We start from the raw sequence: 13,604 nt of genomic DNA on the forward strand, positions 1-13,604 counted from the left end.
AGTGATGGTGCGTTCCTTTGCATTCTTCAGGCTGACAGCTTCCTTTATAGGGAAGCCCATCAGAAAGTGGTGGGGAGAGCAGGCACAGGGAAGGGAATGCGCCCCCAGGCCCGCAGTGGTCCTCACACCCATGCTGCCCTTAGACTGATGGGCAGCCCTGCCTTGAGCCTGGGCTGGCTCTGCTACTGTGTTTACGGATGATGAAAACCCCACTATTTGATTGATAGCTGGCAATGGTTGTGGGGCTCCCCGCGGGGTGCCGTGTTAGGTGGGCGCGAGGGAGGGCCTCCGCTCTGCCTGGTCTTCCGTGTTTCCCTCAGTGGACCTGTGACACCTCCCCAGGCTGGTGGCACCTCACCGGGCTCCTGAGTCCCCTAGGCTAGAACAGCAATGGCAGAATACAGAGAATTCACATTTTGGGGGTTTATTAGGAACTGGGAAACACAACTTGGAGATCAAAGAGGCGGGGCTAGACAAAGCCCCTTCCCCCATTCCCACCCTACTGTGCAATGAGATGCATGGTCATTTCTTCAGGAGGTCCCCAACCCTCTACCAGGGACACCTACTCCCACCCCATCATCTGGTCTCCCAGCTAAGGCCCACTCCCTCAAGTCTCTTTGTTGATGTCACTCCCTCCAAGGAGCCCTCCTTGAATCCCCAGGCCTGGGTGAGTGTTTTTAAATGTGGGTTTTATTATTATTCAGGTATGATAAGGTCCACAGGTCAGGAGACAAGTGGGATTGAAGACAGTTTGTTACTCACGGTTCCCCAGAGGAGAGGGTACGTGTGCCACGCAGGATCCCATAGGGAAGCACAGGGTTGGTCGGGAGACAGAGGAGCAAGGGGAAGATGTGGCTAAGAGCCTTCATTGTGGTTCTGGAGGGAAGGAACAGGTGAGGGGGGTAAATAGACTTAGGGTCCGCTTGGTTGCATGATTTCGATAGACTCTGGGCTGTAGGGGCTCCCTGTAGTTGTTTGGTACCTGGCGCTGGGGTGATCAAGGTTGGGGGACAGCAGCCCTGAGTGTGAAAGCCAATGAAAGAAGTAATGGGGATATGGGCTCCGGGTTGGCTGGTTTGCAAATGAAAGTTCACTAATAGGCAGGTGCTTTACTAGTTCTTGGAACTGGCTAATGCAGGGTGGGACAGACGGCCCTCCCAGGTCCGCAAGCCCTCAAGATGGCAAAGCCGCAGAATAAAAAGACATACTTACTGTAGTTGGTCGCCCCTCCTGTGAATTCCTGCAGCCGACTGAGCTTGACTCCTGACTTGTCCATCCCCCTGGACCCTACAAGCCTCCTAAGGGCAGAGAGAAACTTCCAAAAGCAAAGTGCGTATGCACAAAAGATGATTTTTTAGGGGCAGCTCACTAAGGACTTTTAAAAATAGTTATATAGTTAATTTAATGTGTATTAGAAATAAACCAGCATACCAAAATGTTATTTCATCGACAAAATAAATTTTTTTTAAGATTTTATTTATTTATTTGAGAGAGAAAGACAGCCAGCGAGAGAGGGAACACAAGCAGGGGGAGTGGGAGAGGAAGAAGCAGGCTCCCAGCGGAGGAGCCTGATGTGGGGCTCGATCCCAGAATACCGGGATCACGCCCTGAGCCAAAGGCAGACGCTTAACGATTGAGCCACCCAGGCGCCCCCCAACAAAGTAAATTTAAAGCAATTGCTAAGTAAATAACATTCCAGGTGCGATGAGGATATGCAGCCCACAAGTGGTACTCATGCCCCCCTGAGCTCCCATTTTATCCCCAACCCCCAGCACAAACTTGATGCTCAAACTTTGTTTAAATGTGTGGATGGGACAAGCCCTAGGCCCGTGTGGTTTATCATCGCCCCACCCCTCCCCCAGTCCTGATTGTACCAACCTGGGAGTCTGGGGCTGATGGCATGAGCAGGGACAGAGGAGCTTGTTTCGGGTGAGCTCTTGTACAGATGAGAAGCTAAGCCCAGAGCCAGAGAGGGCTGCCCTGAGCTCACACAGCAAGTTAGTGCCCAGGGTCCAACCCAACCCAGGGCTCCTCACTTAGCACTGAGACTACCCCATTCCTGGCCACATAGGATGCAGTTCAAGGGCAGGGCCCACCCTGTGCTTCTTGGGGGACGCCCCTCGTGGTCTCCGGCTCATGCACGACCTCAGCTAGAGGCCTCGTCTATAAGTTGCACCCCACCCCCAGCAGCAGCCTAGACCCTGATGCACAGACCACCCCCCACCCCCAGGGAACCAGGCAGTCCTGATTTGGGCACTCACGGGAGCCTCTGGCTGCATACACACAGTGTCCTGGGCCCTGAGTCTTTTAAAAGGAGGGTCTTAGAGCAGCATTCAGGTTGTGAGGCAAGGACCCTCCAACCTGCCAGGAGCCCAGGCCTGTGGGTCTACTTTCTACTCAAGGAGGTGAAGGTCATGTCCAGGGTCACACACCACTAGTCAGTGCCAGAACCAGGGTCGGAATTGGGGGTTCTTTCCTGTGTACCCCACTTTCTCCCCATATGGGTGACCAGATGAAGTGGGCTGAAGTGGGCTCTCTGGGAAGCTGGGAAGCAACATTCCCTGGAATGTTTAAGAAGATGGACATCCCACCGGAATCCCCCTGTAACTGGCGTGGGAGATTTTGGTACAAGGTAGTTGTGGCTGAGAGCTGGGCTCCATGGAGTTTGGTGTCTGAGCCACTGAAGAAGGCCTTTGCTCTTGGGATGGCATCTGGCTTGTCTGGGCCCATGGGGCATATATCCCGGCACACTGGGCACCACCAGGAAAAGGCCGTTAGGAAAACATGCTGGGAGCCATTTCCATTTATTTGTATTAGTTGTCTTTGCCTTTGCCTAATAGCTCAGCTCCCCAGAGCTCTATGGGGGATGTATGTACAGAGGGCTTTGGGGGTGAGCTGAAGGCCTGGGATCCCTGAGGTCAGACCCTATAGGGAGTGAATGATACACAGCCAAGGGCAAGGTCCTACCTAGGGATACTGGGGAGTACGCCGTCTGGGGTGCTTCCCTCGAGTGGCCACTAGAGGCCGCCCAAGGCCCAGCTCTCAGCTGTGCCCCGGACGTGGTGCCTGGAGGGTGTTCCTGGGCTTGCCCATGACGGACCCGATGGTACAGGACAAGGTATTTCAAACTCTTTCTTTGAAACGTTCCATGGGGACCTACATTCCAGGGACAGGTAGCTGAGAAAAGTTTGGGGTGAAGGGAAGGGAGTGGCAAAACAGGAATCTGTCCATCTGTTGAGATGCGATTGTGACCCACAAGAAACAGATACACACATCCATGAACACGTGTGTATGCGCACCCCCCCACACACACACACACAGTGCTTATCTATGTGCAAAGGCAGAGAGGTGGGTAGGGACTGCTACATCCAATGACCCAAGACAAGAGACGTCCTTCGAGCGCTTCCTCAGGGCTGCGTGTGGTTATTGGGTCCCGTGGAGATGCCGGGGCGGGCAGGCCACCATAGAGCCCCCCACTGAGCCTCCTCCCAGCAGAGTGTGGGTGTCAGGAAAGGTAGAATCTCAGGTCTGAGGGTGAAGAGGGAGGGACATTTAGAGATGCCTCCTATCTGTGGAGTGCGTTACAGTTTCCAGGACTCAGTTACAAGTAGGCAGACTTACCCTCCTGTTTCACTTTATAGTTTATATGACTCAGGAAAGGCTGCACATGAAGAGGCTGGGGGAGCCTGACCCGGGTTTACGAGCTGCACCAACTCCTGGCTGTTCTTACTGTGGTTGGGATTCCCGCGAGCCCGGGGGTGGAGGTCCAAGACTTTGATGGACCAAGATTCCGGGCATGATGGTTGTGGCTGCAACTCTCCATCTCCTAGGTTGGGGCCTGGGCTTGGCAGACCAGGCCACTGAGCCCCTGGAAGATTCCACCGTGGCCCCCGGCATGAAAGGCTCTTGACTTGCAGGCAGTTCTTCGTTCCCAGAGAGACAGATTAAAAATCACCTATCCACTTCGGTAGGGGAAGAAAGGGATAAAGAAAAGGGGGGTAATCAGAAGGGGGAATGAAACATGAGAGACTATGGACTATGAGAAACAAACTGAAGACTTCAGAGGGGAGGGGGTGGGGGAAGGGGATAGACTGGTGATGGGTAGTAAGGAGGGCACGTATTGCATGGTGCACTGGGTGTTATACGCAACTAATGAAGCATCAAACTTTACATCGGAATCTGGGGATGTACTGTATGGTGATTAACATAATATAATAAAATAAAATTAAAAAAAAAAGAATCATATCAGAGCACCAGATTAAGCAGTACTTGTCTCTATTTATATGGCAAAAAAAAAAAAATCACCTATCCACAACATAAATCATCAGACATAGTTTTAATAACGTAAAACTCCAGTTCTTACTTAAATATTTTTTGCCAAAACATTTCTGAATGCCTGAGCCAGAAATAGAGCACCCCAGAATGCCAGACCTGGCAGGGATCTGAGAACCTTCCAGTGCAATCTTCTCATTTGACAGAGGAGGCCTGAGGACTTGAGGCTGGGCACTCCCCGAGGCCCTTTGAGCGGACCTTCCAGGTTACCCCAGGTGCTGTGAGGAAACATGGCACCACAGGGCAACAGGGCTGGCTCGGCGCCCCTACGGAGGGAGGCCTGTGTGATGGCGCCCTGCCCTCAGCCCCCAGCCGGCCTGAGACAGGCCCGGAACAGGAAGTGCTCAGAACCTTTCCTGATGTTGCCATGGTGCACACAATCGGGGAAACCAACGGCAAGCTCCCCTGCCAAAGCACCTTGGCCCCTAAGAAGAAAAGGCTGAGCCCCAGATGTCATGAGCACTTTCAGGATTCAGAGTCAGAAGGTGAGCAGGCCGCAGCGACCCTGTAATTCGGAGACGAATGCAACGAGAGTGCCTCTGTTCCACAAGCTTCTGTAAACGCATCCGTGGCTGCAAGGGGGCTTCAGAGACGTAAGTACGGCTGGGGCTTTTCATCCACGTTAGAGACGGAGGGTATCCAGAGGGACCTGCGCTGCCTGGACTGGGTAGGGAGGGCCTGCGGGGGCTCCAGGCTGGGAGGCAGGTGGGCCTGGAAGCCGAGGGACCATCACAAGTAGCGAATGATCTGACCAGCCTACTTTCAGACCTCCTTTGGTTCCCATCCCTTGGTAAAGGGGCGAAGAATGGTGGGTTATCTCCCGTTTGGCTTTTGCTGAGCCCCATTTCCAGCACAAGAGCAGGGAAGAGAGTCTCTTGATTTGATTAAGAACCCATCCTGGAAGAATCTTCAGGCCAATCTCCTGTTTTGAAGAGCCCCTCTGGAGAGTTTTTGAAAATGTTAACCGTACCTCTTTTGTCTTCCAGGTGTTTCTTCCCCCCGCCCCCTTCTCCTGGGTGTAGTCACCACTACGGTTCGTGAAAATGCTGCATCCCGTAAGTGGAGGGGTTTCGCGAGAGGGGGGCAGAGGGAGCGGCAGAAGCACCTGCTTACAGCTCTGTCGCCACGTTTGCACAGGGGGCGGGTCGTGCACTACTCAGGACCCCCAGCTTAGTGGCTCACCCTGCTATCGGAGCCCACCACTCACAGGACTGCATCTAGATTTACATTCCACGGTGTTCGATCGCCTGCCGTGTTCCAGGCACCAAAGTGTAGTTCCCAAACTTCCTCTTATCATTTTAACATCGTCACCATCGCCATCATCACATGAGGACCAAAAGGCTCAAAAGGTTAAATGACTTGCTCAAGGCCATACAACCCGTTCGTGGTGATAACAAGATTGGACTTTAAATTCCCCATTCCCTGGCCCCTGGTCTCCCCACCGCCCTGCTGGCACACTTTCCCTGGCTAGCTTTCCTTGAGCCACCATATCTGAGGCTTACCTCCACGCTGAATATTCTGCTCCCTAAAGGAAACTGCTGAGTCCTAGGACCTCAAGAAAACATCGAAGTAAAAGTCCCTGCCAGTGACCCAGCTGTCCATTCCTGGGTATAGACCCAAAAGAATTGAAAACAGGTGTTCAAACAGAAACTTGCACACAAACGTTCACAGCAGCATTTTTCACGATTGCCAAGAGGTGGAAAAGACACGAGTGTCTGTCAGCTGATGAATGGATGACCAGAACGTGGTCTTCGCACACAGTGGAATGTTATTCAGCCACAACAGGGAATGTAGTTCTGATACCTGCTAACACAGGGATGGGCATGGAAAACATTATGCCGAGGGAGAGAAGCCGAGCCTGAAAGCCCACATGTTGTCTGATTCTGTTTACATAAATATCCAGAATAGCAAATTCATAGATGCGGGAAGCAGGTTGCTGGGTGCCAGGAGCTGGGGGAGGGGAGTAGGCATGATGGCCTGATGGGGATAAGGTTTCCTTTTGGGGGAATGAAAACGCTCTGAACTGGACAGGGGTGATCGCTGTGCCGCTTTGTAAGTGTACCAAATGCCCCCTAAATTGTATGCGATGAAACGGATAAAAAGGCGAATGTTACATTTTGTGTATTTTACTGCAATAAGAGAGAAAAGCAGTCCCTACCTAGGATCTCCTCAGTGTGGTGTCTCTCTGAATCCCAAGTGAGGATAAGCACGTAATGCAGAGTCTCTTGAAATGTCATCCTGTCCCTGCTCGTGGGTTCTCCAGAACCACCTGCAAAGAAACGATCTTTCTCCCTGACCTTTTGCCTCTGGCACCTTCTGTCCCAGATCCTATTCCAAATTACTTTGTTCCTTGAACAACTCCTCTGTCCACTGAGAAATACTGGCCATGTCTGAAAGTCAACCAGCGTTTATAACGTACCTTGCTTTTCTTTCTGTTGTACACTTTGGAAAACCTGGCATTTGGATGAGGTTAAAAAAGGATATCTCTCTTCCTCGGCTTCCCAAGCAGCACAGAGCTCGGCTGGAACGCCGGATGGTTGGCTCCACCAACCGGTGGCGTTTTCCCAGAGAGCCTTTCTCCGGGGACCTCTTGGGACTTTCCCAGATGTGCAAAGCTTTGAACGTGGACTTTGAAGAAGCTCTAAAGAACCCAGACAGGTAGGGAGATCAAAGGCCCATGGCCAGGAATGCCCCATGGGGGAACCGCATTTCTGGAGAAGGACCCGTGGTTGGGCCGCTCTACCTGGGCCGATGGGCTCATCGGGGCTGCCGTTGGGACCAAGCTTCAGGGATGGACAGCCTCAGTGTGACCACTTTCACGGAGGATGTGTGTCTGTGTGATAAAAGTGCAGAGACAGACTGACCTTTTTTTTTTTCCTAGATTTTTCCATCATATTGGGAACTTTGGACCCTAGCAGGATTCTGTTATGTTTATCAACTGATTTGTTGACAAAGAAAACTTAGCTAGTCCTGGCTTGAGTCCGACCCTATCTCACAAATTCATATTTCCACTCAGTCATTTGGCTCCCCGTGTGTGAGACCGGCTCCTCCCTCATTCCCAAGGAATTCTAGCAGCTGGCTTAGAGCGTCACTTCTCCATGTGACCAGTTCTTTCTGGCCTCTCCGGGGACATGGAGCTGGACCCCATTGCAGAAGGAAGAATTCACTTCCCTGGTGCTTTGGACCTTTTTTGACGCCACTGCCCCCCTCCCCCGGGCTGGCAGTACCTGCCTTGTGAGCACGTGGTCAAATCCACCTGAGCGTGGCCTGTGCCCCTGGACAGCCCCTGGCACAGAAGGGCTGCTCGCTCCGTTTGCTTAGCTGGTAGCCCCATCTTTCCTTTCTAGACCCCCTGGCCAGCCCTGCTGCAATCCCCCCCCCCCCGCCCGGTGACTCAAGTACACACACTTGGATAAATGAAATCCATCTGTGGTAGGTGCCTCAATGCTCGGATGAGCCCAGCTTAGGAAAATTGAGTGCTGTGAGTTGCCGTTTGGGGCATTAGCCTTAAACTATCTTGAATTATTTTCTATTGTATATGTATTTTGTATTTTGTTTGGTTAGGGCCTTGAAGAAGTCTTAGGGTTAAAACGCATGTTGTTCCTTAGTGGCAGGACCAGGCTGGGGAGGCAGGCACTGGAGTGGGGCCTGGGGATAGAAGCAAACTGATCTGGAAGGCTGGTGACGGTGGCTGGGCACTGGGAGCAGACGTCTCCAGGACTCAGTCTGTACAGTCGCCGAGCTAAGCTGGTGGGGGGGGGGGGGGCCTGGGAGGCGGGACACAGAAGCCAGAGGATGATGGCAGTTGTGTTGGGTGTCAGGGCTGTGGAAAGCAGCCTGTCAGACAGGGTTAGAATTCCTTCTCCTCCATTTACTAGCCCTGTGACCTTTAGCCAGTAGCTAACCCTCGCTGATCCTCAGTTTCCTCACCTGTGAAATGGTGATAATAGCATCTTTCTGGAGAAGTTATCCTGAGGATTAAATCAGTTGGTACCTTGAAAATGTTTAGCACTGTTTCCAGCAAACAGTAGATGATCTGTAAACGGAGCTTTTATTCGCCTGAGCAACAGTTTTCGTAATTGGTCCTGGTGATTTCATTTTGGGGTGTGCCAGCCCTGTGCTCTGACAGCCAACAACCCCATTTTTCATTCTGCCTCTTACCACCTTCCCCCAAAGCAAGACACCTGGCCTACAACACACAGGTGACTCAGTGGGCCTCTCTCCTCGGTGATGCTGGGAAGCCGTGGGTCCAGAGGCCGCCTGGGGCAAGGACGCGCTCTGGGAAGGCCGATCACTCATGCAGTTGGTGGTCAGCTGGTCCACGCTCAGCTCAGCTGGCAGTTGGGCTCTTCTCATCCCCCTCCTGAGATGGTGGACTTACCTGGGCATGGTCTTGTGCTGGTGATGGCAGAGGACAAGAGGCAAGCCCAGGGGCACGGGTGCTTTCCAAACCTTCAGTCACATCACGTCTGCTAACATCAAGGCAAACCACATGGCCAAACTCAGAGTCAGGGGGCAGGAAATCAAATTGGAGTTTTGCCAGAATTAAGCCAAAAGCCCTTTGGATGGTTTGCTGCAGGAAGTCCTTCCATCCATGAGACGTAGAGAATTTCCCCCTTTCCCCTCTTGTTTCTCAATCGTGGGTCACCACTGGGGAGACTGAGTCCCCAGACTAATAGCATGCCCCCAGTTTTCCCATGTGCCACTTTATCTCAGGCCGTCTAGTCCCAAAGAGTGAAGAGGACAGCTCACAGATGCCATTTATTCCATTAACTTTGCCAATGGTCCTAAAATAAACCTAGCCCTGGGAATCTGCAGAGCCCACATGATAGATGGTATATCTTGGCAAGGACCCATGACACCGGGAGAAGGCAATGTGGTTCCTTCTGTTGTCTGGCTTGGCCGATGACAGTGATGTTTGTGAGGGTAGTTGAGCTCATGGGCATTGCCCATAGTTTCCAAAGTCCATTGCTCCATTTTGAGATCACAGTCTGAACCCCTGACCTTGGCCAGCTCTTACTAGACGTGTGACCCAAGCCACCAGAAGGATTGAGGCAGGCTTGGGTCAAGGCCACTACTCCTGTTGGATAAATACCTCAAGCTCTCACTGGCTTCCTGGGGCTGAGTCACTGTTTAGCCACCCTCTCCACTTGGAAAGGGCAGCATGTGGTCAATGTTATTCTGAACATGGTTTCCCCCACCCAAGCCCCCCTCTATGTACCCTGGCCACGAGGGTTCTTGGAACCTTTGGAAAACAGCATGGCAAAAGTGACACTGACCAGATGTGGTCATCAAGTGTCCTTTGGCCAGTTGGCTTTCTTGGGATGACTGTCTTCAAGCTGTGACTGTGTGACTCCAACTTGCTTTCATGTCCTTGCTCAACGGGATGAATGTAGTGTTCGTGAAAAGATATCTTCTCTTTGTCATCATTCAGTCATTGAATGGATATGTATTGAGCACTTGCATGGTGCCCGTGCTAGGGTTCCAGCAATGAATAAGTGCCAAATTGGTCTTTGTGGAACGCAGAGCCTAGAGCAGAGGACACAAGGGGAAACAGGTGGTCACAAGTCACAATAGAAGGAGTTCCGGCGCGGGTAATTCCAGGGCGGTCAGTGGAAGGGCCACTTGCTCCGTCTCCCCAGAGAAAGCAACGACTGAGCGTAGGAGCTCCTCAAGTGAAGAGGTCAGGAGGAAAGTTCTCAGGGTGGAGGCTGCTGCATGTCTAAGAGAATGGAAGTGAGAGGTGGTGGGTTCAGATTGTCGAGAAGGGCTGGAGCAGGGGTTGTAGAGGGTCGAGCCATGCTGATGAGTGGGGGCTTCCGCCAAGAGTGCTGGGGGGGGACACTGAGGGATTCGCAGCAGGAGAGAGGCAAGAGGAGACGTGCGTTTCACATGGGTCTCAGGCTGCAGCGTCCGATGTGTATCCGAGGGGAGCTTCCTGGAGCCCGGAGACTGGCCATGATTTCAGGGAGATAATAATGGCTTGGAGGCAGCTCATGGCAGTAAGGGGAGAGGACATCTGATATTTACCAGATCTAGGCAAGCGATCAGATGTGACAACAGTCAGTATGCTGGCCTGGGCAACTGGGGGCTGGTGGTGCCGTTTGCTGGAGAAAGAGCAGGGTTGGTTTGGGATAAAAATCTGAGCTTTGTTTTTGGGCACATTGAGAGTGCGACATGCATAATCCCTAAACCTGGGTGAGCATGAGTTAGCAACTTCTCAGAAATGCCCAGAACCCCCTCTTCCTTTCTCTGGCAGATGTTTCTGGAGTATCTACTATATGCTAGACATAGTTGTAGACACTTACCAAGAGAGGAATCATTCAGGCGAGCTGATATAACCTCAACTACCTGCTTGGTAAAGCCTACCCACAAACCGAAAACAGGGATTGATGTCTCGAGCCAGCCACCAGACAAAGCTTACCGTTAATCAGACTGGCGACCAAGGGTGACCTAAGGAGACTCCCAAGGGGCGAGATGTGCGAAGCTGGACGAGTGGATGCCTTAGGGCCACTTACGCTGGAATGACACATTGCAGTTGGAGAATAAGGTCTGTGTTAACTCCTGAATTTTCTGTTTGTATTTTCCCTGGAGGTTATGCGTTTCACAAATCCAGAAGATTCTCTTGGGGAACTTGAAGAAAAAGACCATCCGAAGTGGGGAGGCAGGTAAGTGCTTGTCGCCAGTGGATTCAATCAAATGCCACAGCGCTCCGGGTCAGCGGTGGTTTCTGCAGAAGGAGACCAGACGCGAGGCCAGGGCACTGGTCTGTAAGTCCCAGTTTCTACCCACTGCACACTGTGCGACATCAAATAGGCCCCGTAAATATTTGTCAGATATACCACGGGATGGTGAACGAAACCGGGCTTGGCAAACACATCTTCATATGCTAATCGGTCACAGGGAAGACAGACGTGCTGGTGCAAATAAATAGGGTTTAGATTGGAAAACGAAACAGAAGCCCTGTCAAGCATGGGCAGCTCTTCTCTGTCCCTTTTAGCTCTAACCAGTCATGAGTTGGACATCACATCTGCACTTGTGCAAGAGGACTTTTCTGATTTAGAATGAAGAGCCAGGCTAGGTCTGTCCTGCTGGGAAAAAGCTCATTGAACCTCACCAGGCCTGGACAGTTCAGCTCCTTAAAGATTAAAAAAAAAAAAAAAAAAAGATTTATTAATTTATTTTAGAGAGGGAGAGGGGTGGGGCAGAGGGGGAGAGAGAATCCTCAAGTGACTCCCCGCTGCGTGCCGAGCCCGACGTGGGGCTCATTCTCATGACCCTGAAATCATGACCTGAGCTGAAATCAAGAGTCAGCCGCTCAACCGACTGAGCCACCCAGGCGCCCCCTTGAAGGAGATTTTTTTTAGATAAGCTGCCTGAGGTCAGAGCCAGCCTCCTTCCCCGGGGAGGCTAATTGATGTCTTCTTGTCTGTGGGTTCTGGTTGACTGGAGGCCCTGAAAGTAGTCTGAGACCATCTCCGGGCTCAGGGAGAAGACTTCGGGGATTGGGTATGATGTCTCCCATGCATGTGCCACCATGAAAGCAGACGTGGGTGTCCAAAGAGGGGACACACTTACTCCACAAGAGTGCCCCTGCCCAAAATCACCCTCGCGGGTGGGGTTCTTGCCAGCCCAGCACAGCCAGAGGTGACTCGAGATTTGAGACGTGAGCCCGCATTCTGAACCGCAGCATGAAACGGTATCATACGGTTGGTGAATCACAGTGTTAATGTCAGGAGAGGAAACAGGTGCCCACGCTCACTCAGCCAAAATAATGGCAAGGCCATTAGCAAGTCGATGGGGCTCGTGGCGCTTAAGGTCCTATCCCATGATGAGGCTGAGGGTTTGGGGGATGGCCCAGCAGCACCCTGTTCCCCCAGCTCTGCGCTGACAAGAGATGAGCCTGTAGGGGCCCCCTGCCCACAGCCTCTCACGCCTCACCTGGTCGGCATCTTTGGCTCCTCCATCTGCCCTCCTGTCAAAGGCTCTCTCTTTTTAATTAGCTGTGCAAGGATGAGCTAAAGCTCCTTGCAAAAAGCCTCCTTTGCTTTGGAATCCTGTTTCACACCTATGATCTGGGGTTTCCGGGGACCCGCATTCCCCCGAGGAAAGTGAGGCTCACAGGACTCTGCCTGCTGGTGATGGGCCTTTGAGCTGCACTGTCATCTTTCCAGTGGCCGATAACTAAACACCAATGCCCAGTAGCTTCAACAGGGGACTGGGTAGCGAGATCCTTTCCCAGGGGAGATTTGGCGATGCCTGGAGACATTTGGGGTCGTCACAACCTAGTGGGGAGGGTGCCTGGCATCCCATGGGTAGAGGCCAGAGATGTTGGTAAGTAACCTACAAGGCACAGGGCAGCCCCACGACAGAGAATTCCCTGGCCCCAGATACGAACAGTGCCAAGGGTGAGAGATGCTGTCACAGGAGGGCATGCTGAGGCCCCCAAGAGTGTGTCAGCCAGTGTCCCTTCCCCATGAAGCCTTTCCAGTTCCCCAAGTGGAGGGCAGCTCATGTGCCTCTGAAGTCCTACAGCTATGGGTCAGCTGCTCTTGGATACTTACCTCCATGTTACCTTGTAAGGCTGCTCATTGTATCCCCCGGGGGGCCATTTAGTGCCCTGGGGCCCATGCGGACCTTATTGCTTTGTTCCTGGAGCAGCCCAGTGAAGCCACCTGCCCCTCTGCTCTGCGGCTGGGATGGAATGGAAGGTGGGAGGAGTTGACACGTCTCTTGGAAGGGGCGCCATCAAACCACCTACTCATCACGGCATTCTCTCCTTAGACGTGATTCTCACTTGTCTGGGCTCCAAATGGGAACTCCACCAGCCCCAGCTTTTCCAGTCTGAGACCTTGGCCAAGCTCTACCTGATGGCACTGGCCCAGAGCACCACCAGCCCCACAAAGGAACTGGAGAGGCTTCTGCGAGGTATTTTCTTACTGCCACTCAGCATAGAGCCCCAAATGCTCTCTGGTTTGAGGGTCCCAAACCCTTGGCGTTTGGTCATCTGTTTGGAGATCAAGGTCACCCTGGCAGATAAGAGCAAGGCCCATGGTGTGACCTCATTGCGGGATTTAACCTCGGTCTGCAGCTATAACATGGGAATAATAGTTCTCACTAGGTTGCTTTGAAGCCTAGACAAGGTAAGTTGCTGTGAGGTTCTAGAACAATGTCTGGCATGTACGGGGCGCTCAGTAAATGTCGTGTATTTCTCTCATAAGAACCCAGTCCTGCCCAGCCAGCTGACATGGAGACTCTACCTACCTACTTCT

The 13,604-nt window shown here is 52.4% G+C and overlaps 1 protein-coding gene across 1 annotated transcript in view; it reads left to right on the top strand.

Moving 5' to 3' along the window:
- The first annotated feature begins 4,437 nt into the window (after window positions 1–4,437).
- The window catches only part of BTBD16 (BTB domain containing 16), a 48,380-nt gene continuing 39,213 nt past the window's right edge, over window positions 4,438–13,604 (top strand). Inside the window, exons 1-5 of the mRNA XM_011231390.3 lie at window positions 4,438–4,925; window positions 5,319–5,387; window positions 6,842–6,990; window positions 10,927–11,000; window positions 13,117–13,260. Coding sequence (XP_011229692.2) covers window positions 5,376–5,387; window positions 6,842–6,990; window positions 10,927–11,000; window positions 13,117–13,260 — 379 coding nt within the window. The 5' untranslated portion in view covers window positions 4,438–4,925; window positions 5,319–5,375. The remainder of the gene's footprint in view (window positions 4,926–5,318; window positions 5,388–6,841; window positions 6,991–10,926; window positions 11,001–13,116; window positions 13,261–13,604) is intronic.

This window comes from Ailuropoda melanoleuca, chromosome 6 (assembly GCF_002007445.2).
Source record: "Ailuropoda melanoleuca isolate Jingjing chromosome 6, ASM200744v2, whole genome shotgun sequence".
NCBI lineage: Eukaryota > Metazoa > Chordata > Mammalia > Carnivora > Ursidae > Ailuropoda > Ailuropoda melanoleuca.